This window comes from Uloborus diversus, chromosome 7 (assembly GCF_026930045.1).
Source record: "Uloborus diversus isolate 005 chromosome 7, Udiv.v.3.1, whole genome shotgun sequence".
Taxonomy (NCBI): domain Eukaryota; kingdom Metazoa; phylum Arthropoda; class Arachnida; order Araneae; family Uloboridae; genus Uloborus; species Uloborus diversus.
Window position 1 is genome coordinate 101442775 of NC_072737.1, and position 27598 is coordinate 101470372.

General features: G+C 32.5%; 1 protein-coding gene across 1 annotated transcript in view; it reads right to left on the reverse strand.

Annotated features, from left to right (window-relative positions):
• Positions 1-338: 338 nt before the first annotated feature.
• LOC129226464 (dihydroxyacetone phosphate acyltransferase-like) overlaps positions 339-27598 on the reverse strand; it is a 52408-nt gene continuing 25148 nt past the window's right edge. Inside the window, exons 9-15 of the mRNA XM_054861072.1 lie at positions 23972-24218; positions 23156-23169; positions 8762-8856; positions 5981-6121; positions 1973-2166; positions 1812-1873; positions 339-542 (exon numbers count right to left, since the gene is read on the reverse strand). Coding sequence (XP_054717047.1) covers positions 469-542; positions 1812-1873; positions 1973-2166; positions 5981-6121; positions 8762-8856; positions 23156-23169; positions 23972-24218 — 827 coding nt within the window. The 3' untranslated portion in view covers positions 339-468. The remainder of the gene's footprint in view (positions 543-1811; positions 1874-1972; positions 2167-5980; positions 6122-8761; positions 8857-23155; positions 23170-23971; positions 24219-27598) is intronic.

Consider the following 27598-nt stretch of genomic DNA (forward strand, 5'->3'; position numbering starts at 1 on the left):
TGCAATATTTATAATTCCCTCTGCTTTTGCATGATATTTTAATCTGCCGAAAAGCAGAGAATGATTTCAATTTTTTTAGAGAAGCACATTTAACTAATACACTGAAGATAAAATCCAATAATATAGTCCGATTAAAGAGAAAAGCTTTACCTTCAGCCCCTTTAAGTAAAGTCCCCCCCCCCCCACGCATCAATTTTGACTTCACACTTTTTAGTGTATCAATCTTCTATGTTTGTGCAGAAAACTGAGCAACATTCCTCTAGTGTTTTATAATAGATGAAAATTTTGATTCTGTATTTTTCATCAATTAACTTTGACTAAATGCAAATAGAAAATACAACCAGTCTGCAATTACAACCATAAAAGTTCTAAAAAACTGCATTCATTAAATTAAAAAAAAAAAAGAAAGAAAGAAAAAAAGAAACACATACACACTAAAACAATTTTTTTTGAAAATCACAAATGTCTTCAAAGTTTTGCTGTTGGCATAGAAAACTTCAAACTTGGATTGTTCAGCTTTGCTAAGGTGGGTAAAAATAGTTCTGAAATAAATAGATAAATAAATATATAAAAGTAATCAATTTTAATAAAACAAGTTGAAACACAAATCATATACTGTTAAGTGAGGCAATTTTTTACTTATAATTAGTAACATACTTCACTAATAAATGTTATTGAACATAATCTTATATCTTTAAACGAGCAATTCTTGTATGCATATTTAATTATTTATTTATATATATTTCGATATATAATATAAACGATTTGAATGAAATTTTGGATTTAATTATAGTTTTGCATTCGAAGTTCATCTACAGCTGTGTTTTTTCTGTAAAAAAGCGATTTTTTACAACCCCCCACCCTATTTTTTAATGTAAAGTCTGCACAAGTTAAGCCTTGAAAAAAGAAAAAAAAAACTAAATTGACACATGAGGCAGACAATTTGCAACTATAACAATGAAAACGTGCCTGTTCTAGCTTTAAAACTTCAAACTTGCTTAGGGTTGCCAGGTTTGGCTGATATTAGCCACTTTGGTTAATTTCAATCACACTTAGCTATAAACAAATTCAAAAGCATTATGGAAGTTCATGAAATACATGAAAAACACCGCCAGCTCAGTCATTTCCAGCCTAGGACTGCAGTTTTGTGCTTATTAGCACTCATCAGCCCGGCATAGGAAAGTGACTGAGCTGGAGATGGAAAACCTCTTAAGGAAGCCAAGAGTGCCTTCATTTTACTTTTCTTGAATATGAACAAATAAATTTGTGGCTTTTGTTTTATAGGCTTTTCCTGCAATCGGAGGACTTAAAATGTTTACTTTTTGGTTATTATTCCGCAATCTGCCTCAAAATTTTACTGATTTATTTTTTGTTCAAGCCTGATTGTTGAACATGCGTCACTTGACATAACTTTTATTTTCCAGGTAGACTGTAAAGCCGGGTGATGCAGCTAGTATATAATAAACATTAACTTTGCGAAGAAAATGATATCAATTCAAAACATGAACAAGTATGGGCAGTTTTCACTAATAATTGATTGAAAGTTCAAATTTCAGTAAAAGAATTAAACAAGGGGATTTGAAATTAATAATAGAGAAAGAGAGATGAGAGATGCTTGTGAAAAAAGAAGGGAAAAACTAATTTTGTTGTTCAGGACTTGCAGGGAAAAAAATAAAGCACCATGTAAAAGTAATTAATAAATTTGATTCAAAATTAAGGACTCTAATGTGCTCTTTGCAATAGGTAACTGAAATAAAGCACTTTAAAAGACTTGTGAGAACCCTGTTAACAATAATTTATTCACAACTTACCTAAATCAAGTACTACATTTGACAGTTTTGACTTGTTAGGAAGCAAACAGTATTGTCCATTACTGTAATAAATAATGATAATAAAGAAAGCCATTAACACTTGCAAAGGAAGTTTAATAATAAATAATAGCAAAAATGTTAAGAAAATAGCAACAACATACTTGGAAACTTTTGTCAGAGCACCTTCATTGACTAGAAATGTGATGCAGTTATTTACAATATCTAGAGACAAGCATCTGTAGTCTGACAAAATCCCGCTTAAAATTGTATTTTCTATCTCTAACTGACACTCCAATGAAACTTTCTTGCAATCACCAAGAGAGTAATCTTTCTGGATTAAATAATGGCATACAACCTATGGTTATGGGAGAGAAAAAATTACAATGGCATAAAAAATTGTAATCAAACTTTTGAAACAAATAAATGTCCTTCATTAATGCAGTAAATCCAGGGTATTTGTTACTTTTAGATATTACCCTAGTTTGGCAGAGAAAAAGATTTATTATTATTTTTTTTAATTTTGGTATCAGGATGTAATTATTAAATTTAGCAAAGTGTGAAGCAGATTTTCTGCTTCTAAATAACTTTTTAATCCAATAACCGCATACAAATGTTTTTGAAACGAAGTTGTACAATAATAACTAGATCTAAATTAATTTTACTTTTAGTTGGAATGCATTTAAATTACATTGGTTTCTTCTCTGTAAGAATAATAACTGTACCATTACTTTTGTATTTTGCTTCAAAATACACACACACACACATTTTTTAAAATTTTGATCAAAAGAAGATACTTAAGAACATTTGTTTACACTAGGAATTTTCACATCCAGCACAGGATCTACAAATATTGCACATTTCAAGACAAAGTGTTGCAAATAGAACAGGGTAAGAAAATAAGTCAAATAGCATGATCTGATAGTCTAACATAGTGAGAAAGAAGACAAGTTAAATCAATCTCTATTAAACAAGATATATACGAAAAAAAGACAAAAGCAATCCACTTTAAAGTGACCACTGGATTTAAATTTTTTATTTTGATGTCCAAATATTTCGCAGGAAAGACCTCCTTTAACATTAGGAAAGAAGTGAAAAATGATGCACGCAAAAAAAGAAAATAAAATTAAAAATCTCAGGTCTGTGAAAGAATCTCATGCCCACAAACCCGTGAATGCTTTTTATTCCTTTGTAGTCAAAACACTGCTTTTTCAGCGAGAATTCTTTTATTTTGCAAAGTAAAAAGGATTTTTTTTTTTGATTTAACAATTTTTCCTGAATTTTTGTTATTTTTACATAATTCCAATTTCCCCCGATCAATAAAATTCCCCAACTTTTCAATGATCTCCCAGTTTTGTTACCATCCTGAATAAGTACAAAAATGCATTGAAAGTACAACTATTTCTTAAATGTGAAACTATAATGCAATGGAATGCTTCTTAAAATGAAAAGAAGTTCTCTTTAGTACTTTTGAGATTTTTCAACTCTAGGTTTCGTCTACATAAAATTCGCAAAATTTTTCAGCTCGCAAAAATATGTGCTTCTACAGGATGAAAAGATTTTTTTTTTAAAGTACAAATGAATAAACCAACAAAACACAGAAACAGCAGCTAAGTTTTGGAAAAATATGGAACATTCTATTCCAAGAAATCAAGGTCTAAATGCAAAGAACATTTTAGAAGATTTTCACTTGAATTGTTAAAAAAAAAAACAGTTCCCCAAATCTCAAAGTTGAGCATTGCTAGACTTGTGTAATTGTTAATTTGGCTAATAACTCTTAAGCACTTTTAATCAAACTTCAAAGAGCATTATCAGTTTGACTAATATTTGAGATACTGCACAAGTACACATACAAGTAACTTTAATCAATACCGAAACAGTTTAGGTGATGAAGGGGATCTTTAAGAGAAAAGAACAAATGTTTATCAACAGTAGAAAACGCAGCATGGAATTGAAGCCATTTTAGAATTTTGGCAACTTGATAGCTGATAAAAGGAAAGAATAGCAAAATGGCAAATTCTTTTCAGAGAATCTACAATTGGAAATGCTACTAGTAAGAGCTTAAGAAAAAATATTATAAACAGAGCCATAGTTTTAAGAATAATTAAGTTTGGCTTCAAGAAGTTTAAGAGAAGAATAATGATTTATCAATATATATTTTCTTTAATATATCATCACCTCAAAGCAACAGTAGGATATCTTACTGTTATTATTGGGAATAGATGTCTTACTGTTATTTCGAGGAGACTATATATGCTTTATCTGTCCTTAGTAAAATAGCACATGAGGGGAATTTTTCAATATTGATATTCCTCTTCTGATGCAACTAAAAATACCGAAGAAGCAAAAGAATGTAAGAGGACATTATCAAGTTTTGACTAAATGCATTTAAAGATAAGGTTCTAGGTAGATTTTCATTGAATTCTTCCTCAAATCATGCTGTATAACAGCACCTACCAGGGCTACTACAGGGTTCATACACTTGTGGTTAAAAAAAATTCCCTGACTTTTCCAGGTTATATTTTCGAAAATTCCAGGTTACTTGCTTTATTCAAAATCAAGTATAAGTAACAATATTTTCAAAATAATCAAAATTGTTTAAAGTAGCAATGTGTAAGAAATGAAACTTTTCCACTTGTTTATTAAAAAAAAAATTTTTGGATTTTTCTTAAATTTTTTCTTTTGCAAGTACTTTTAACTTATTTTAGAGTTCCTTTGATGCCACATGTCATGCATATTAGCGTTTTGGTGTAATCGTGCAATCTTTCTCTGCTTTTGGTTTACAATTCTTCTATTTATATTCCTATTAGTATGTAACGCAAAACGTATTGAGCAAAGTACAAAGCTATTTTTCAGTATTAATATGATTAACTTGTTGCATCAATGGGCATCTAAATATATAAAGGTGACAGTGTTTGTTTCTTTGTTTGTTTATACCTGATGGCCAGAAGAACCCCAAAGCACCTACAACCCTGAAACTTCGCACAAAATTCAAACGTACCCAGGGTATCTGCACCTCAAAGCCCGAATTCTAAATTTCAAATTAGTTTTTTTCATAATTAACTAATTAAGCTCAAACTTCTTGTCCTTTTTTCAGGTTATTCGTGTAATTAGGAGGCAAAAAATCCCCCCACCCCTATAACATTACATGTTGTTGGGAAAGAGTTTTCTTTTCCGAAAAAGATGGTGTTTGTTCCATTTCTCTCAATTAATTAGAACAGGAGATATAAGGGATTCTAATTGAAGCCACTTTTCAAGGCAAACCTTAATTTGAGTTTCTGCTATGACGTCATCTTCGCTATACAGATGAAAGACATTTCTGAAGTGATGTACGAAAATCAAACGTAACCCTGGGGTCTGCACGACGAATCCTAAACTCTGAATTTCCAACTAGAAAATTTTGAATGAATTTTTAAAAAATCGTTGAAAATGTCCATCAATTCTTCAGACACCATCTTGCGCAGTACACATGTGCAGAGCACCCTTACAAACGAATTTTAGCTTGAAATCAGAAACGAATGGCTTAAAATATCAGGATTCTTACGGAGGTAAAAATATATTACATAATCTTCAATTCAAGCAATGAAATATTACGCTTAGAAACGTTGCAAAAAGGAGACTATGGCTAATGTAATCGTATGCGATTTGTCAATAAGAAATGCAATTATCTTAACCGATTTTGGTGAATCCTCTCTTAAATAATTACTCAAACGGTGAAAGACGGAAAGATAAAAATGTTTTCCTTCAAATTAAAGTCGAGATTGTGTTTTAAGCAATGCTTAGAAACTTTTGAAAGATGTCTATCTGGCGGAACTTAACGTTTTGGCTTCTAACTTACGTCTGCTCTGGGAACCATTCGCCGCGTGGCACAGAAAGAAGACTACGGCGTAGTTTAATTCTCTTGCGACTACATTTAACGTATGTACTAAAGCTTGGTTTCGTCTGCTATGAAAAGTCAGTCTCGGCGTTGTTTTTGGTAAAATCTCCAAAACAATTACCCCAACCATGAAATACTAAAAATAATAAAAGTGTTTTCTCCAATTTGAGGCCCAGATTCAGTTTTTATCAATTACATCCCTTTGCTTCTCACTGCCTCATATGTCGTTTAAAGGTCATTCATTGATATTTAATGGATGAAATAAGACTGCTCAAATTAAAAAAAATAAACTTACACAATAACTCTCCAAGAAAGGCAGCAATATAGAACTCAAGAATTCAGATTTTTCCAAACATGAATTCACTAGATATATTTTATTTCCTTCCACACAAATAATGTTCTCTTCTTTCAAAGATTGAAGAGCATGCATGAAATCCTGTAAAATTGAAAAAATGAAAATAACATAAAAGAGGGGGAGAAAATCTGTATGCAAATACCCAATGCAATTTTAATACATGTAGTAATAAATTGCAATCCAATACATAATACAAGTAATTTTATTTTTGATAATGATAAAAATTTAATTAAGATATCTAGACAAAATGACTTTTAGCCTTGTTAGTTACTTGTGTTTCTGAGGATAAATCTTAACCATTTGTGTAGGTTTTTAGTAATTGTTTTAGGGTTTAGACATAGTAAGGAAACTGGGGGGGGGGGGGGGGGGGTTGCCAAAATACTAGTCTCTAAAAGGGGGTTGCAATGTCTAAAAGCTTGAGAACCAGTGCCCTATAGTAATTAAATGTAGTTTAAAATTGGGTAGAGAGTACTTCAGTTTTTAAATGCAAATGAGATCACTGAGTCTTCTCCTCTCTCAAACGTGACCAATGATAGTTTTGCATTTTTTAATAGTTTAAAGTAGAAACGTTTTCGTAGAGAGTTCCCGATGCTTCCCCCCGTTCCATTAATTTTACCAAGGGTAACTTAAAATTGCATTTCTAAACCTTCCCATTGCGGAGAATTTCCAGGAAGAGCCCGCGACATTCTATTAAAAACAAAGATAGACTAAAATTGACTTTAATTTTGAAGAAAAAAAAATGCTAAAAAACAAAATCGTGGGAGAACCCCTTCTTTTCCCTCTCCTCAACGCTTCAACGCCACCGAAAATTGTAAAATTGCAGTTTTTGACATCAACTTTGAAAATATCGCTTGGAAGGGAATTAGAACCCCTTCTCCAGATTCTTTTCTCCTTATGCCTATATAAGATCAACCAATTATGAAAAATTTCTGGGGGAATTTACCTGATTCCTCCTTTTTCTCATGTTCTTCCTATGTTGTCAGTATAGAAGCTGAAATACAGTCGGACCTCCATACATCGAAGTAGCAAATTGCCAGAAAAAAGAGTCGATATATAGAAATTTCGATGTATAGAAACAATTTCATTTTATCATAAAAATCTCCTAAAACATTAAAATTAAAGCTAATTTTCGTGCATGAAACCCAATTTCTAATTTATACGAGCATATACGAAAGTAAATAACTGAAAAATTAACAGAAATTACATTTTTGTGCCTTCATAAATCTTGATTCTTCGGCAGTTCAACTTGATTCGCAATATGAGGAGATTTTTGACAATGTAATCGAGAGAAAAGTAAAAAATCAATCTACTTAACTTGAATGATTTTTACTGAAGCTAAACAAACTAGGAATGATAATCAACAGACAAAAAGGATAACTTGAAACTGATTTTACAGTGTTACTGGCTACAACTAAGATTTGAAATGAACTTATGGGAATTTAAGAACTCCAGAACGGAACAACGACCTATATCTACACACCCCTCAAACCCAAATTTTTTTATGAGTTTCTTAGCAACCATTAGTAAACATAATTTTCTCAGCTAACCATCATTTTTTTATAAGATAAACAGTCTAAGTGGAAAAAAAATCTACGAATGTCCTGAAATTTTCTTCGATATATAGAGATTTTTTTGATATATAGAAACAATTTTTCTATGTAATGAACATTAAAATTTGCTGGGATTTTGATATATAGAAAATTTTGATATGTGTCAATTTGATATATGGAGGCTCGACTGTATATGCCTTTTCAGACTCCATTAGTATCTTTCTTTGAAGGCACATAAAAAATGTGTCAGTGTTAGCTTTATTTTACATTTCACAATTTTCTTTTTTTTAGAACTTTAAAACTTGGTTTAGAAACTTAAAGGAAAATAGGAAACTAGAGGCAGTTTAATGTTTTTGCTTGACTTGGAAGAATTGAGATCCGATACTGGTTAATTTAACTTTTTTAATTTATAAAAATAAATTAAAATATGGGCTAAAAATACTCTTAGTAAAGAATTAAGAACATTATAGCAAAAGAGTATTTTAGCCTTAATGTGGGCCAAAATACTCTTTTGCCGACTGGGCCAAAGTCCTCCCCTTGATTGTATAAGTTTGTTTCCTGTTATTAGTGATAATAAACATTCCTGAAAAATGATTAGATGTTTACAATTTTCATATTCTTGTATGAAAAGGTTTCAAGTTTGCTCGATCCCTTTACCATTGGGATTTTTTTGAAATTCTAACTTTGTACTCACTTAAAAATCCAATGTTTATGGAATTTCGTTGTGTTGATGAAAATTAGGAAGATTTTTTACTTCATTAGGGAGTTAAAGAGAAGGCACCAAAATTATTGAGTAAACCTAAACCAATCAGGAGAGTTGGCAGCTATGCCACTCTGAAAGGTTTGATCTGTAAACATTTGAACAATTTCATCGTTTGTTGCGACACCAAGATCAGATCTTTATACTATAGTAAGAAACAGTACATTTAACTTATTTCAAAATTATTAATTTTCTTTTGCTTAACTTGTTTGTTCTACTGTTTTCTTTAAAATAACTTCCCATGTGCTCCTCTTAAAATAAATAAATAATAATAATAATTTTTTTTGCTGTTGTGTAAGATAAATTAGACATAAGCTAGAAGTTTCTTTAACACCAGAAAGCTAGACGATAGATAAAACATGTATTTTATGTTAACTTAATAGATATAAGGAAAGAAGATATAGCACTCACTTGTTCAGAAGTTAATCTTTCAAAAACAAATTCTCTTTGAAGTAGAATTCGAAGTGTTTTATAACGAAAAAAGATGTCATCTGTAAAAAACAAATCTATATTGTTCTTTCAAAAACTTGTACACATTTTCATTGTTCATTTATGAATATAAACAATATTTGGCAATGAACACAAAGTTAACCAAAAATGCAAACAAATATACATTTTTGCACTTACAACAAATTCAGTTTTTTAACGAAAAAGATAAATATGATACTTTATGATTCATTATTTATTATAATAAATTTAAGTGTACATATAAATATCAATATTATACATGGTAAGTTCCTTAATTTTTATGGAAAAAAGTTTAGGCTTCAAGGGTTTATTTGCAGAACAATAAGCTAATTTATACTGCATTTTTATTATTGCTGAATGAATAAATATGATGTCAAATAATCAAAAGAATTTAAGATACCAAGTGCAAAAAAAGAAAGAACTTCACATAGTTTTTTGAAAATTGAGAATAGAAGACTACTAGTCAGTTAATGAAAAATAAGTGCGGAGTCAAGTTAACTGATAAAGTAACTACTGAATAAAATAAAAAACAGGGTACTTCTTCAGATTTAATAAGAGCATTTTCTATATGGTATAAAGATTTCCTTCAGGGTTGGGTTTTGAACTGTCTAAAAAACTGGTTTAGGACAGGACAGGTGGTTTAAACCATCCAAAACTGCCCAAAAGTATGCTGAAGCTAAAAGGGTGTAATCTAATCAATTTGTATTTGCTGCAATGTTTGTAATGCATAAATATAAATATTACTGAAGTTTAATTAATGAGTATTTGATAATATTTTTCTTAAAGGTTCATTAAAAAAATATTTTACTTAAAAAATTGCCAATAACTCTATTACATAAAAACTTTCTTATGTAACAATTGGTAGAGTGATGAAAGGAAATTCACAGCACTACTAAGATAACTAATTTTAGTTCCATTTATAACACAAATGAATGTTATTAAATACATATGCAATATTTAGGTGAAAAAAAAGAAGCTTTTTTTAATGGTTTTTTAAAATAGGTTTTACATAATGTTTTGACGAAAATTCTTTTTTAAATCACAGATTAAAGAAATTGATTAAATATATATCCCTCTCAAGGACAGTGGCGTATCCACAGGGGGGACGATCCCCCCCCCCACCCCCAAGTTTGAAAATTCAAAAAACAAGGGAGACCACCAAATTTCTCTCCTCCCCCCCCCCCCCCCACCAAAATCACAAAAACCACATCTAGTTGAGTTTTTAAGACTCAAATTCCAAAATTTTTTCATAAACGAGTCCACTCCCTCTTGTCATCGTTAGATCACCTAAATTTTATGCTGCTGGAGCTTTAAGTTAAAAAAATTACTTGGGAGGTTTCTTACAACCCATCCCTTCCTCTAAGGTTAGCAAAGTCAAATTATACAATCGTGTTTTTATCAAATTATACAATTGTGACTCCAGTTCCCAAAAGTTTCCGAAGGAAGACTGTTATAGAATTTCTTGTTCTTGTCTCTCCAGCGCACAGGAAAAAAATTCAGTTTATTTCAATTCTGAATTTATCCCCGGTGGTCTGGTTGCGACTGGGTAGTTCGAAAAACAGAATTTAACTATAAGTTTTTCTAGCCGCATGCCTGTATTTCATTCACTAATGCAATACTTCTTTATATTAAGTGTATGCAAATGTTTTGTGTGACGTAACTCAGGACCTCATATAAACTGAATTGAGTACCAAAAGGAGATCTTTTTTTTACTTGCTTGCCTGTTCGAGATGGCAGTTCGTGGTTGTGTTCCGCGTGGAACATGAAAGGAGTCTCCAATTTGAACTATGTTGCAATGCTGGAAAATTACTGAAAGTTCTTGAAGATGATTTCCTGGCCCCAGGGACCAAAAAGAAAGTTTTACAATGAAAGGAATTGGAATTCTGTGCAGCTGGAGTCTAAAGGTTCACTTAGTAGTGACATGAATAACGTCAACGTAAGTTTATAAGTATTTGTTTTGTTTCTATCGTTATATTCTAGGATGCGATTTGTAACTCACAAATGCATTTTATGTCTGTAACAAAAAACTCTAATTTTGTTGAATGTCCATATTTTACTTGGCTCTCAAAAACCAAATTAAGTTTTGCATGCATTTAACACAGAAGGTAGATCCATTCCTTGACAAATGCATTTTATGTCTGTAACAAAAAACTCTAATTTTGTTGAATGTCCATATTTTACTTGGCTCTCAAAAACCAAATTAAGTTTTGCATGCATTTAACACAGAAGGTAGATCCATTCCTTGTTACTTTTGCTAAAATAGACTACGTAATATCTCCTCCTAATATCATTAAAAAACATCAAAAATCGAGTTTCTGGAACTTCAATATCAACGCATTTCCATGGGGAGAGTTTTGAACCTTATGCTTTTACCTTTTGCCATTTAAGAAGGACTAAAAAAGCATTTTTAGAACTTCAACTCTGGAAATTTTCCGCGGGAGAACCCCTACCCCATACCACCATTTAGGATTGTCTAAAATTTTACCTTTGGAAAATTCAATATTGAAAAGTGGAGGGAGAGTTCTTCAACTGCATCGCTGCTTTTAACGCTGCCAAAGATAGCCAACAATAGCGTTTTTAAGACCCTATTTTTAAACAATTTCCGGGAAAAGGTCCCCAAACCTCCGATTGCCAAAGTTCATCTAAAAAAATTGCGATTTTAGACTTTTAACTTCAAAATTATTTTGTTTTGTAGTTCTGATCTCCATCCCTTCTCCTAACATTTTAAAAGCTGGTCTTCAATTGCTTCTGTGGGACGTGAAGAGTGTGAGTGATGTGCCCATGGCGGGGTTTGATCAACAGACTTTTGTGATACAAACCCAGTACTTTTCTGGATCCAAAAGGACCTCAAGGCTCGGGGGCAAAGATAAGCTGAGTTATCTCTGAATGTGCACCACATAACTTCCCCTAAGTGATTTAGCGGGGAAGCGAAAGAGCTATATATGAATCAGCTGGGGCGCCATGAAGATAGGCGTTCAGACGTAAGCAACAAGACTCCAGTAACTGCGCCATTTGTTGAGTAGCTGGGTCATCAACACGTGGAGTACAAATGTGAAAGCAGGGTGAACGAAGCATGTTCATGGCAATATTTGATCCATGGACCTTTGTGATGCTAACCCAGTACTTTACTGTAGAGCCAGTGGCGAGCTAGGACAGGGGGGAGGGGGCGGTCTGCCCCGGGCGGCAATTTTAGGGGGCGGCAATTTCACACTTTTGATGCGAAAAAATTTAACGCATTTTCCCAATAAGGAAATCATGCTTTTGATCTATTACTAGAGGCAAAAAAGAAAAAAAAAGTCTTCGAATTGTAAGGTTTTAGTACTACTATGAGAATAAAATTACCCCAATACAAAACATATATTTTTCGTGTGGACATCTCAGTACTATTGTTTTTTTTTTCTTTTCCGAACTTTGAAGCTACAGACTGAGGAAGGTGACAGTGTAAAGTCACGAGACCATGTTTTTTTTCTGTTAAGGTTAACTATTGCAACAATAAGTTTAATATGGAAACAATAAGTTTCATAACCTTCTCGTTATATGAGGAAGCTACACCTTGACTTTAAGTAAGTTCCCCGGAATTCACCTTATTTTTAGAAAAAAAAAAAAGTTTTTTGAAAGTCAAGTGACAACAAGAGTAAAAGAAGGGAGGTCTTAAATGGTGGGCGATTTCTTGCTCAATTTCAGGGTAGCATTTCAACAATTGCTTTCATTGGTAACTCATTACGAAATTTTCATTAAAACAGAATGAATTTTATGTTCATTTTATACAAACACTTATTCCCAACTCAAAAAATACTTGCTTGCGTTACTGTTTTATATCAACAAATTCCTTTAAACAATGAGTTTCACATTTAGTCATTCATTTTAAAGAAAGATTCTTAAGCAGTAAAATAATGTCTTGGCAAAGTTTTTCAGATTTACATCAAAAGTAATGATTTTTGATACAAGCTTTTTCTTATGAATCACAGTATGGTTAATCGAATGTAAAAAGGGCCACTTTATCTTATCGCCCTCTATCAGTGAAAACGAGAATCATTCAAATTTGGTAATATAGCAGTACCGGATCTAGAGAAGGGAAGGTGGGGGGGGGGGGGGGGGGGACTTACTCCTACCTTGGGTGGCAACTTCTGAGTTTGTCAACATTAAAGTAATTCGCTCAAGTCGGATCCAAAAGAGTTACAACATTTACTCTCCTTCCTACTGTCACAAAGCTTAAAATGCATTTTCAGGACTTAGATTTGAAAATTTTCCGCAGGAGAGCCACTTACCATCCCTTTCTCCCTTAACTTGGCTAAACATAGACTAAAACAGAGTTTTGAGGGGCTTCATTTTCAACCCCAACCCCCTTTTTCGCTGTATAACGTTGTCAAAGATATCTAGAATTTGGATCAACCGAAAATAGCTTAAAATTGCGTTGTTAAACACTCAATAAATGTCACATTTTTTGGGAAAAGCAACCGAACCTTTCTATTTCTTAACGTCACCAAACAGCTCAAAAGTGTATTTTCAGGCCTTGAGTCTCAACAGGGGTGCCCATCCCCTCAAGCTCAATGGCGCATATTCCCCCCTCCAAATTTTTTTTTTCTCGCTTTCGAATCGGGTTAAATATAACAGTTTTTAGAGTGTGTAATTTCCAGCCAAATTCATGGGGGGGGGGGGGTACCACTAATAAATAGCATTTGAACTGAAATACGAGTATTATTGGATTGTTGATCTGCCTTGCATTCCCAAATTTTACAACGTGCACCTTGAGTAAACAAGTTTTGGGTACCCCTGAATTTTACTACACCTTTTTTTTTCAAACAATTTTTTGAACAATTACAAGAAGAGTGGATTCAACTTTCTGGCTTGGGTTGGAGTTATTACTGGATGTATAGAATATGAATCTATAAAATATGAATCTTATTTTATTGTCACTTAGATAGGGGTTCCGGGGGTTTCTCCTCCGGAAAATTTTCGAAATTGTAGTTTTAAAACCAGTTTTAGACAATCTCTGGTGATGTTTAGGGGATAAAAGGTTTGGTCTGCCCTTCCCGGTAATTTTTCAATATTGAAACTTTAAAAGCGCAATTGTAGATAGTTTAATGTTGTGTGAAAGAGTGCTTTTCCTTTATTTTCAAAATTGTAGTTCTAAAAACGCAGTTTTAGACTATCTGTGATAATGTTAGGGAAAGAAGAGATAATAGAGCTTGCCCCAGGAAAATTTTCAAATTTAAAGTCTTAAAAACGCTATCTATGGTTAGGGGAAAAGCAGTTTTCTGAAATTGAAGCTCTAAAATCGCAGTTGTAGCCGACCTTTGTGACGTTAAGAAAACGAGTTTTCGGAAGCTCTCCCGGAATTTTCTAGAAAGTGAAGCCCTGAAAACCAAATTTAACACGATTTTTAATGATGTTGACGAGAGTAGGGGGAGAGAGAGGGGCGCTCCACTCGAATTTTCGAACTTGCAGCTTTAAAAACGCAGTTTTGATAGATCTGGATAATGTTAGTGGAAGGTGAATTTCGGTGCCACTACCCCGGCAATTGTTTGAAATTGATACTCCAAAAACACAATTCTAAGCTTGTCTTTAATCATGTTAAGGAAAGGGGGGGAATCAAGGGCTCTCTCCTATTAATTTTTCAAAATTGCAGTTCGACAAACGCAGTTTTAGATAACTCTTGATGATAAAGAGGGTGTTATTCTGGCGCTACCGTGGGGGACGCTCTCCTGGAAGTTTTCCAAAATTGAAGTTACATATCCAAAAAAGATGGATTAGACACACCGTGACAGATATGTTTCGAAAATCCTCAAACATGGATTCAGCTATTCAGCACACATCGAAAATAAGAACTCGAGAATTTTAATGAATGAAATATCCTTCTATACGTATCAGATATAGAAGAAAGTAAATATGATTACGAAACATAACTTAAACACCTTAAGAACAAACTGTTCTACCTCCATCAGTGAAAATTAACATCACTGAAAGTTTTAATAAAAATCATCTGATGAAAAATTGAAACAATCAGTTTAAAAATGGTAGAGAAGATGGGAGTAAAGTGAAATGAGAGAGAGAAAAATGCTTCACAAGCTTAAGCTTGTTAATGAAGAAAATATATTAATTGTCAATTGGAGGGATAAAAAATATGTTATTCGCAAACTTCAAAACTAGTTCTTAACGATTGTCGAAGTGCAAATGAATCAATGGAAGACTAGAGCATACTGGTCAGAATTATTACAAACAATAAAACATTTTTGGCCTCTCTCCCTCTCATTATTTTTACACACGCATTCATCATGCAGAATTGTGCTACTTCCAGAAAATTTATTAAAAAAATTGAAAAGAAATGAAATTGTCTAACCCAGCTTTGAAACGGACACTTACTCCATGCCGTCTGTGATGTTCCCTTCATTGTAAAAGAGACACGGTCATTAAATTTTGGAAAGAGTACCAGGGCCTCGCTAGGTCAAAAAAACTGGAGATGGGAGGGGGGTACGCTTTTGGCGGCCCGTTAATTGTTCCTAACGCATGTTCCAATATGCAGAGAGGGGGAAAGAAGATTTGGTTTCTGGTTTAGCAGGGATAGTCATATTACTAGACCTTAGTACTAGCAATATAAATTTAATCGTAAGGATAATATTCAATCAGAATTAGGAGGTGTCGGAGGGCTACCTTCTTGCATTATTTCGAAATTGAAGACTTAAAAACGCAGCTTTAGACTATATTTTAAGTTTGAGAGGAAGGAAGAGAGGAGGTTCAGGATAGCCTCTCCCGATAGTTTTTCCAATTTTAAGTTTTCAACAAAATCGTACATTATATTTAATTATGTTCAGAAGAGGGGGTCTGGGGCTCACCCCCGGTAATTTTCAAGATTGTTATTTGAAAAACACAGTTTTAGACGACTTATGCTGATGTTAAGGGAGGAAGAGACTCGGGGTCATCGTTCTATAATTTTTCAAAATGCAAACTTCAAGCACGTATTCCCAATTGTGAATTATTTGTGATTGTGACACGTAAAGGGGGGTCTAGGGGCTCTCCCCCGGGAAAAATCTGAAAATTGTAGTTTGAAAAATGCAATTTTAGATGATCTATGGTGATATTAAAGGGAAGAAAAATGCGTCCCCCTCCGAAAATTTTTGAAATTTTGAAGCCTTAAAAACACGATTTTAGACTTTTTTTGATTAAAATTTAGTGCACCGTCAGTTGAAATTAAAGCTCCGAAAACGTAATTTAAGCCAACCTTCGATGAAAGAGGGAAGGGGGAGTCTTGAAGGGGGTCGAGATCAGAAATGTTTCGTACTTGAAGCACTAAAAGCGAGATTTAAGACATTTTTCGATGATGTTGGCGAGAGAGAGGGCGGCGGGGGGGGGGGGGGGGGGGGGGGCATTCTCTCGTGGAAATTTTGATCTGTTGAAACCGCAGTTTTAGAAGATTTTCGATAATGTTAACGGGTGGAGAGATTCGGAGTCCTCCCCTGGCAAATTTTCAAAATTAAATTCAGTTAACGCAATCGTAGACGATATTAAATACTGTTAGAGGAGTAGAAGGTTTTGGAGATCTGCCCTGAAAATTTTTCTGAATTGAAGCCTTAACAATGAAATTTTTGAGAATCTTCGGTAATATTTGGAGAACGACAGTTTTGGGACACCTCAGGGAGTTTTTTTTAAATTCAAGTCCAACAAGGACGTAGCCAAGGGGTGGGTCCATGGGGTCCGGACCCCCCCTTTCCCGAAAGACCCCTGTCATTTTTTCTCAGTTGTTGCATCTCGCATCAACAAAATTTTTCCGAAAGAGAATTTTTTTATAAAACCCTGCATTTTCCCCTTAAATATTCCCATTATTCGGAAAATTTCTCAGTCCTTGAGTCAATTCAGAACACGAGAACCTCGTGCACCAACTGCAGGTTCCCAACTTTCGTCTGCCTTTTACTGTCGCGCACTACGTCGGAAACCGGCAAATGTCGGTATCATCTTTCAAACCAGCTGGGTCGTGTGACCTTGAAATTCAGCCCCTCTCCTTTGGTCCATCAGATTGCCATCGGCAAAGTAAAAACAAGCATTTATTGCCCCCCAGTCTCATTGTATCCCAGTCTCATTGGCCTGGTTTTCTTTATTTCTGTCTCCTTTCTTTTTGGATTTTCGCGGATTTCATAGACGCATGTTGCACGAAAGACAGCCAGAGTGAGGTGCGGTCCTGGTGAATCAGTAATTGAATTCCGATTTTTTTCTGTTTTAACACGCAGTTTTTATCTACATCATACTTATAGGAAACATATCTTGAAGAAACATATATGCAAAAGAAAATTAAGTTTACCCAAACTAGGTAAGAGCCAGTGCTCCCTTTTAAAGTTTTCTTAAAAATACAAGCAATTTTACGTGTTAATGTGTTTTTAAATTTAAAAACTAATTTTAGATTCTAAGCCAGTAGCGAAAAAAGAAATTCTACACATTTCATGTGCTTGAGGATGAGAAAAAATTATTATTGATTTTTTTTTTCATTTTAACTCTTTATATTTTTGACATGGTTCATTTCAGATTCATTTTATATTTTGATAACAATTTTATTTGAGCTTTTAGATTATTTTAAACATTTCTCTCCTTTCTGAGTAACAAATTACATAGATTTTTTTTTCTGATGTTTTCCCCCAGTATTTAAGCATGATCATTGAACATATTAAATGCCCAAAAAGAATTCGTGTTTGAAGGTAAAATAAATAAAATAAATGAATAAATAAAACTTGAAGTTGATGTAACGAATTTTTTGCGGAATAAAAATTTTATAGAAAAATAATTGAAAATTACTTGAATATTTTTCTGTGATCAGTTTATGAAATTACAAGTTCGGCCATAATAAAGCATGTAATAAGTAATTTATTACGAATTAATACTCTTAAATCTTACTGAATTGTGATTCTATGATCCCAAAAGAAAAACAGTTAGTTTTTTAATTGAAGAAAAATTATCTCTCTCTCTCATCTCTTATTCGATGTTGTCCCATAAAGCATATTTGTATTCCAATTGTACTGAGAAGTTATTTAATTAGCATCTATGCATCCATCTTTAGTAAATTGTGAAGGTAGCATTAAACGTAACAAAAAACAGGCATATGCATTTAACTATAAATTACTAGGTGAAAATTACCGCTATTTACTGCGTTACAAGCAAAGAAACAAAAAAGGTGAATACGAGATAAATTTTTTTGAGTTTTTCGTTTCTATATCGCTTTTTTTTTAAATTTTTTCGACTCTTATTTTCTTCAAGCTAAAGATATTTGCTATTTCTTGCAATAGTGTTTTGCTAACATCGTATTAAAGAAAAAAAAATCATTGCCTGCGTTGTAAAATATGATATGTATTGTTGTTAAAATTAACAACACGTTGTTAAAATAAAATTACACAGATGCTTAATTTAATTCATTAGGTATACATTCCATTAATCGGCATGTAAAAGATTCCTTAGGTCGTTTGACTGTGAATACTCTTGACAAAATTAAATTCCTTTTGCAGTTTCGCATCGAAAAGAGCTCAGGTGTCTCCATCTGGTGGAAACTGGGCATCAAATTTTTCTCTGACATTCACATCCGCGCCTTAATGGTGGCATATGAATGACTGGATGCCATATGGTTGGTTCTCACTTGTTCCGCAAAAGGCTAAAGCCTCTAACACAGCCCCATTAGAAAAAAAAAATGATAAAAAACGGCAATACGCCTTTTCCAATATTTAAAAGTTTTTCGAACAGCTTTTACCCTTTGAGGAATAGTGACTTCACTTGAGAACCCCATTTATTTCTTGCTTCTCTTTTTTTATTTCAGCTAACTGGAATCATTGTGTCAGTTGGCTGAAGAAAACAATTTATATATATAAAAAAATGGTTGCATCAAAGGAAGCCTCCGTCTCTCAAAGAGTTAATAGTTTGTTCAAGCTTTTAATTGATGAAAAGGAATGATAATTATAAAACGGATAAGATTGGAAATATCATTCTATTTCGCATTATCAAAAGGATATTATAAATGTAAATCAATAAAAACTAATTCAAGCTTTTTAAATGAAACGTTGTTAATATTTTCGTTGAGAGAGTTGTAGGATTTTGCCTGAAATGTTGTTCAAATCGGACAGGGTTAAGTTATATAACATTCATATAGTTATACATTCGACTCCATAGATATAGATTTATTTATCCTCATATAAATAATGCCGATGATCGAGTAACCCGCGTGTTTCAACAATGAATTCGCGCCACGGCATGATATGTAATTTGATAATATGTTTTGGTAATGATTAACATTCAGGGAAAGGCTTTATTATGACAAGGCTGAACTCGATCCGGTAACTTAACAGTTCTACCGATAAGACTGTGTCATCTCAGAGGAATGAAGAAACGAAAACAATGTACGCTATCTACCGGAGTTTAGGGTTAATCCACTGGTGTTAGAGTTAAAATTTCAACTATCAAAATATTACCAAACAGGCAATTGCTTCGTTCAAATGTAGAAGAGTTGAAGCAATTTTCACCCGTCATACCTTGATGGGCTACTTTCTAGTTTTCAAATAAAATGGCATAAGTACAAATGCACATATTTTGTTGAAATATATTACAAAGCTTTAATATTTTATTAAATTATCGCATGCATTTTCCAAGTAATTTCTAGAACAGTTTTCGTTTTCCGTTTTTCTTTTAATGTGCCCTTTTTATTAATAGAAAATATATCACTCATTTTCAGGAGGACAGAGGTTCACCCATGCTTGGAAACTTTGTGTGTGATAGCTTTCAGTTTAATGTTAATTTACAAACTTTCAATAATTAATTTACCACTTAATATAAAATTTTTGTTAACTAATTTTAACTAATGGCTCTATTAATTTCAATTATTTAATTAATTTTAGTTAATTATCATATTTTAATAATCAGTTTTAATTGGATTTATCTTATCTTGTGTAACTATCAGCTACTAATTCTGCTTTAGCATGCCTCCTCTTTTGAAGTTCGTGCAACCTTGGACCCCCCCCTTAACAAAGTTCTAGCTACGTGCCTGAGTCCAAAAGACAAAATTAATTCGACCTTGAATGATGATGAATGATTAATTGAGAGGGCGTTTCTCGGAGGTTACGTTGAGAGCACTCTCACAGCTTTTCGAAATTGCAGTCCTAAATACTTAGGTGTAGGCCATCTTTAATCACGTTAGGGTATGGGATGGGGTCTTCCTTTCAGTTTGGCTACGTCCCTCCTATCTTCATTGTAAATTTCAATAATTGATAAACATATTGTGATAATATTTTTTTCCAATTTTCCTTTGCCAAACACGATAATTTGCTTGGATTTTCCATAGTAAAGTTTTCAATTTTCCACACAATATTTTTTTTTCTTGCAATACAAGCATTTGCGGCATTAGAAAAAGGACTTTTAACATTTTGAACGGAAGTGGTAATTTTCTGCGATACCTCAGGTCTCTATTCCACTTTGTTTTATTTTAAATATGCGACCTGCATCTCTTGATGAAACTTTGATTTATTTCCGATTTTTACATTCTAACATTCAGAATTGGTGTGAGTATTCATTATAATACTTTGAATCTCTCTTTGCATTTAACTGTTTTTTTTTTCTCTATCTCTCTATTTCAAATTTATTTTGGCCACCAATACAATTTTCTCCACTTAGCAATGATTTTCAGGAAAACATTTTTCATCAAAAAAAAAAAAAAGGATATACATATGGGAATGTTTCGGCGACCCCTATTCTATGGGCTGTCCTATTTATTTATGTATTTTTATATTAATTTTTTTTTTTAAACTGCAGAACCATGAAGCATGGTTTTGTATAACCAGGGCCGCCGAGAGACAAGGTGTGCAACATGTTAGTTTGGTCACCTGTCCTCCCTCCCATTATTAAAATTTTGCTCTATGCACAATGTTTTTAATTCGAGCCGATCCCATAGTTTCCGACTTGGCAGACATACGCACTCTGAGGCCTAGTAAAAAGTGTACTGTACTAAATACTTTTTTTTGTGTTAATAAAAATGTTTGAAGCATACATTTGTGCGTCCCACACTTAGATACTCTTAATAAAAGAGAATCATGGATGTTCCTAAATTGTAATTTAAGATTACATTTTCTATTCAAATTTGACAGAAAAAATACTTTTTGTCACTATTATTTCACTTGTTCATTTATAAATAAATTACTATTTTAATTTTTTAAAACAACAAAGAGTTTTTCTTTTTCTTCATTAGTTGCATCGCTAAAATGAAATTGTCGGCCACACTTCTGAAAAACGGGGGCTTGCTACGGCGACGGTCCTGAAAAAGTACACGGAAAAAGTATTATTAATGCTTCTATTTTTTGTTGAATGAGTTTAAATATTTTTTCTTTCCAAAATTTAAAAATTTCATGTTCTAAATCAAAAAAAAAAGTTCTGGAAAAAAAATCCCCCCCAAAATTTTGATGGCGCAACTTGCGCCATAATCCTCCCTTGTGGGTACCCCTGAGTCTCAAAACATTTCCAAGGGATAACGCCCACCCAACCCTTCACATCTTTCGCTGTAAGTCATTTTTTAGCCTAATATTGAGTTTTTAAAACTTAAATACCAACAAATTCCTGAGGGTCTTTGTTGGAATTAGGGAAGATCCTTACACCACTAGATACAGCCTACATTTAAGTATTCTTCAGTTTAGTTAAAAAACTTTCCGGACAGAGTGCCCATGAACCTTCCCCAATCTCTTCAAATATCCAAAGATAGCCTAAAATTGCCTTTTTAACAAATTCGGAAAACTTCCTTGAAGTTCCAATTCCCTAGCTTTACCAAATAAAGCATAAAACTAATTTTAATTTAAAAAAAAAAAAAAGCGGGAGCTCAAAGCCTCTTTTTTCTAAATGCGTTACTAAAAATTGCTTGCAATACTCAATTTTGACTTACATTTTAGAATTTTTCAGAGAGCTATGAATTCCTTTTTTTTTCTCTTCTACAAGAAAAATAAGAAGGAAAATACTTAAGGTTCTTTCCTTCTTGATTAAAATCTTATTAAAATACTATTGACTCTTTAATATATTAACTATTTCTCATCAAAAGGGCAGCAAATTGAGGAACCGCCCCGGGTGGCTGAAAGTGTAGCTAAGCCACTGTGTAGAGCCAAAAGAATCTCAAGGCTGGATGGCTAAGAGCTCTCTGAATTTATGCCAAACGTTTTTCAGACTTCAGTTTCAAAAATCATTTAAAACTGTGTTTTTGGCCCTTCAATATCAAAATATTTCTAGGGCAAAGTTCTGAAACCCATGCTTTCCCCTAATGTCACCATATATGGCCCACAATTGCACTTAAACACTTCATTTCAGAAATTTTTTCGGAGAAAATAATTCGAACCGCCCTTTCCCACTGGCGGATCGTCAATTTTTCTGAGACGGCGCGAAAGCTTGATACTGTCTTCCTTATAGTCCCTCTTTTTTTTTCTTATTTTGACATTTTAACTTTTTATTCCTTGTATTCAAAACACTAGTATCATTCAATTAAACTCTTTTAATCACAAATATTATTTAAAAAAAAAAAAACATACTCTTTAGTTTTTAAACTTAAAAAAACTACTTCAGTTAGTCACCCCCCCCCCCCCCATAGTTTATTAGCCACAAATATTATGAAAAATTAAGACACCCTTCAATTTTTAAACTGAAAAAAAAAATTAAGTAGTGCCCAATAGTTTATTGGCCAATCGCTCCGCGAAGAGGATCGTTTGGATCTGCCACTGCTCAAGGCATGACATGACTTGTGGATGTAGATGACCCTTTCTGCAATATCATAACTGCAATTTACTAAATAATTGCTTCTTTTTTAAATATTGTTTTAATATAGTTCATCAAATTCCATATTTTTAAATATTTAAATAATTAGTCAAACCGACTTTTGCTGCTGGCTGCTGAGAGTGTGGTGTAGAGAAAAGCAATAATCCTAAAATTTGAAAAAATAGCCAAGCACCATTTAAGCATGTTTTACTTCTTCTCTACATAGTATGAAATGAAGTCCCCAAAAAGCGTCTATGTGGTTTGAATTCACAAAAGACGAGAAGTACCTGGACGATTTCGCTAAAATTTTCGATTTGTTTCTTCAGTCCTGAAAAGGTTTGCAGACTGGTTGGAAAAAATTTCAACGAATAGTTTTTTCTTTATTCCAATTTAGGTTTAATTTTCACGTAAGTTCCCAAATATGGGGGTGAAAAATTACTTGCGTATATATTAATATATATATATCTTTGGAAAGAGAAGAATTTCCCGCATTCTATGTAATTTGTTTCAATGCTCGAACCTACTTACGGCGTTAGTTATTTGCCTTTTTAGCTCGAATTTTTTTAGGGTTAGCTGAAATTTAGGCACTACTTTCTTCATCAAATCTATCAATAAAAAATGAAGGTACTGTCCCACAGTTTTCTTTTTGACACCATTGGAAAAAGCGGCACTTTTTACTCCAGATCTATCTTGACCTTTGGTCGAAAAATTAAGCTTTAAAAGTTACAAGCCTTTTTAAATCAAGTTCAAAAAATCTCATGTCCATTCAAATTGTTAACCATTTTCTTTTGCATTTTAATTCCTTAAACTTATTTTATTTTGTATTTCCATGGTTACTCTTCTTAAATCCATCTTTTGTCAATTTAATGTCTTAAAAGTATTTTGATAGCTGTCGCTATTGTTTGGAAGGGAAATTTTGCATGATGTTTTTTTATTTTTTATTTATACAAGCCTTATTGTTGAATATATGGCACTTGACGCAATTTTTATTTTCAAGGTGGACCGGGCAAAGCAGCTAGTCACTTATAAAATACCTTCGTCATCTAATTATATTTTGCCTTCAACTTTTCAACTTCTATGATTAATTTGCAAATCACATTATGAAAAAAATTTAAATATACGAAATTACTACATCAAAATCCTTCTTATACCTTTGTCCTTGTAACGATGTTAAGTTGTCGATGGAAGTATTTTAAATTACCGTCATAGAGGAAAATTCCGTTGTCTTGAACTAAAAATAAGGAGTTTTGAAGGAGTTAAAACAAAATGAAAGAGTTTGAAGGGCCCTTCAAAAAAATTTGCTGAATGATGGAAAGGAGTATTGGAGGAATTTTGAAGGAGCATACAAATCCTGTAAAAACAAATCTAAAACAATTACCTTGCATTTGTACTGTAGTTCCATGATACCCCATGGCTAAACACACCATGCTGACATGAACAAGGAGTTGTAAAACTTGATTTCCATAATGGTAGGCAAACAAAGCTGGAATTGCATACTTAACAGTAGTGCTTTGAAGGCAAGGAACATTGGGGACTGATACTGGATATTGGATATAATCCTGTTTCAGAGAAACATACCCATCATCAGATATTTGAATGATGTTTGAGTGAAGTTTTAGCTGCTCTGTTAAGCTTTCAGACACATCATTTTGATCTGGCAAAAAATACAAAGCAATATTAGTTATGATATGTTTTAAAATATATCATTGCCTCAAAGCAACTGTAAGATATCTGATCCCAGAAATAACACTAAGATATCTTACTCTTGCTCTGGGGGGATGATATAATGGTTGAAATTACTGAACTGTCATAAGCAGTAGAATTTGAATTATTTACCAAGAAAATATGGATAAGCATTTCAGAAAATATACAATCCCAAAAAAAAAAAAAAAAAACCTTAATTATTTTAATACACAAAGAGGAAGTTTTGTACTTGACTTCAGGGTTCATACTCTGTTTCAAAAAGGAAATTCCCTGACATTTCCAAGTTTTCCAGACATTTTTTTGAAAAATTCCAGATTAGTTAAAAGTGATTTTTAACTGTGAAAATGAAAGTTAAGCATTTAAAAAGATAAAAATATAACTACTTACACCACAGGGACTTGAGGGGAAAAAATACATCTCGGGAAAACAATTAACTTTACAGCCTTATCTTCTCTTCCTATCTATAATAGCTAAAACCACTAATCGAGTAATACTCTGACGTTACCAACAATGAAACTTGCAATAAAATGGATGTACTTATGTTTTTCAATACCTACCTTAGTACAAAATAGGTAATAAATGATTAGCATGCGGGCATTATTGCATTGTTGGATATCTAAAATTCATTAATTTCATTTCATTCTTGAAAACTTGTAGATGCGCTCATTTCCGCCTGTAAACCCAATGTTAGCTTTTCTATCTCATCAGTCGTCAGACTGTATGAAAAGTGAATTTTGTAAAAGAAACAACCTTTATATTTATCGACTAGTTTTATAAGAACGTGAGTCCTAACCTTCGTATGCAGTAAACAAACGTTCTGATGCTATCCTGAAAAATAGTGAAAATGCGACTTATATTACACTGACTTAGAGGTAAAAATATTTATTCAAACACATAAAATTTGAAGGACAATCTCTGATAAAAAGGCAGTTGATCAACATCATAACATGACCTGTCATTTTCTAGTTTAGAACAGGGTTGGTAAAAAAACGGTTTTTTTCAAAAAAAAAAAAAAAAAAAAAAACGTTTTTTTTTTTTGGTTTAAACCAGGTTTGTTTGGTTTAAACCGGGTTTTTTTGGTTTAAATACTATTTGCGAGAAAAACAATTAATTTTCGGAAGGTAATTAAGGTTCCGTGTAATTAACAGTTATTCAATAGTCACATTATACCTAATTTATTGCTTAATTAAAGAGATAAGAACAAAAACTTGTAAATAAATAATTAAAATATCTTTCCGGGGAAACATTGATTGAAATGTTTGACTTGATTAACATATTAGTATGCATGTATACATAGACCCTTTATGATACGAAATACTTCAAGAAGTGGTTGTGATGCGGGTTAAGATATAATGAAGATCCAAGAAAAAAACTTTATAAAACCAACATAATATGAATAATTATCAAATAAAGGTAAAAGTTATATTTTTAAGCATAATCTTTTCAAAAGAACAATTTTCATATTTTTTCTTCCTGATTTTACATAATGCTGATTTTTATATACACAATGTCCTAAATATTGAAGAAAAGCAAAATGTACAACAGTACGTGATTGAACAGTCAAAAAATCAATTGCAGTTGTACTGACAAAGTTTTAAAAAGAAGTGCTGCTCTATATTCGACCCGTTCTTATTTTGGAAAGACTTGGAAAAGATATCGACTATCGCTAAAACAAAGAACCAAATCATAAATACAAAAATTGGTGTAACATGGCTTAAACTACAGTTTATTTACTGGCATACATGCTGCATCCAGCATTGAAATTTAAAAAATATTAAATGCAAACTCTTTAGAACAAATAAAAGTGCAGCAAATTCTATTTCAAGAAATTTTTTTTGCCAAAAACGTTATATACGTGAAGTATAAACTTTTTTTTTTAAATTTGATTAAAAAAATGTTATTTGTGTTCACCTGCAGAACAAATCTTAATTTTTAGGTGCAAACAATTAAGTTAGACTGTTAAGTTAGACTTTACAAGTCAAAGTTAAAATTCCAGGAAAGTGCAAATAAATGGGCAAAAATATCACACCCCTGCAACAGGAGTGAGCAATATAATGGATTGCATCTACAATAAAAGATTCAATCCTTAGTAAATCTTAACTAATCATGCAAATTAAGCATAATGATGGAAGTTGACTGAAATCTGCTTTATGGCACATATATGAAATAAAAAATATATTAATATTTTTTTTCCATTAAAGCTTGTAATACATTTTGAAGAAGCAACTTTGCAATTTTAGTATTTATCTATGCAACTTAGCTAGGAACTTAGCATAAATGGAATTTTATATTTTTCAATATGTGTGGGGAAATCAATGTAAACCTGTAAAATGGATTTTTTTTTGGGCTTTTAAAAAAAAAAACATTTTTTAAAAAAACCGCATGGTTTTTTAATTTTTTTAAACCAATTGGTTTAAACCATGGTTTAAACCAAACAACCCTGGTTTAGAAGAGAAAAAAAAATTCTTTGCACATAAGAATTTAGTCAAAACTCTAAATTGATATAAAACAAAATCTAACTCTCTTACATTTTGAAGAAAATAGATAGAAAAGACTAATAATGTTATGAACACATTATGTTATATTTAAATTAAAGACTGAAAGTACAGTAGAATTCAAGTTATCCGAACTACAGTTGCCTAAATCGCCAACTATCCGAATCACTTTCAGAACTTCAGAACTCCTTGGAATAAGTCTCCATATTCCAAGAAAAGGAGACTAACCTATTTTTTTTTTTAAATAAAAAATGCACCAGTTTGCTTATTTTGTAATGAATATAATTCTGCTATGAAAGAGTTATAACTAAAGCAGCAGTAGAAGTATGCACCCAAGATGGATGCAATCCAAGGATAATTCTAACTAGATAAAATGCGAGACTTGAAGAAAATTTTCCATCCAAACATTCTAAACTGAATGTCGTTTTTCTCAACATGTATTGCTCACTGACGAACACGTGCTTCACAAACTACAATCTGCACTGAATGAAACACTAATACTAAAAATGCTATGATCAACAAATATTCCTCTTTTCCCAGCAGCCCTCTTAAAACTGCATAAAAAACATGAACATCTGTAGTAAGATGGGACACTCTCCTAAAATATTATTAAAATCTTTTTTCTTTAGGAATTTGTATCATAATTCTTTTCACTTTTTCTTGGTGTAAACCAGAGACTCAGTCTCATAAACCCTATGCCCAAAAAAAATTTCAGTGTAAAATTTTTTAAAAAGAAATTTTGGCAACATTGCATGCTGCATTATAAATCGCACTGCAGATCTTCAGCAACAAAACTTCCTATATTATTTATATTTATTGAAGTTACACTCACAGA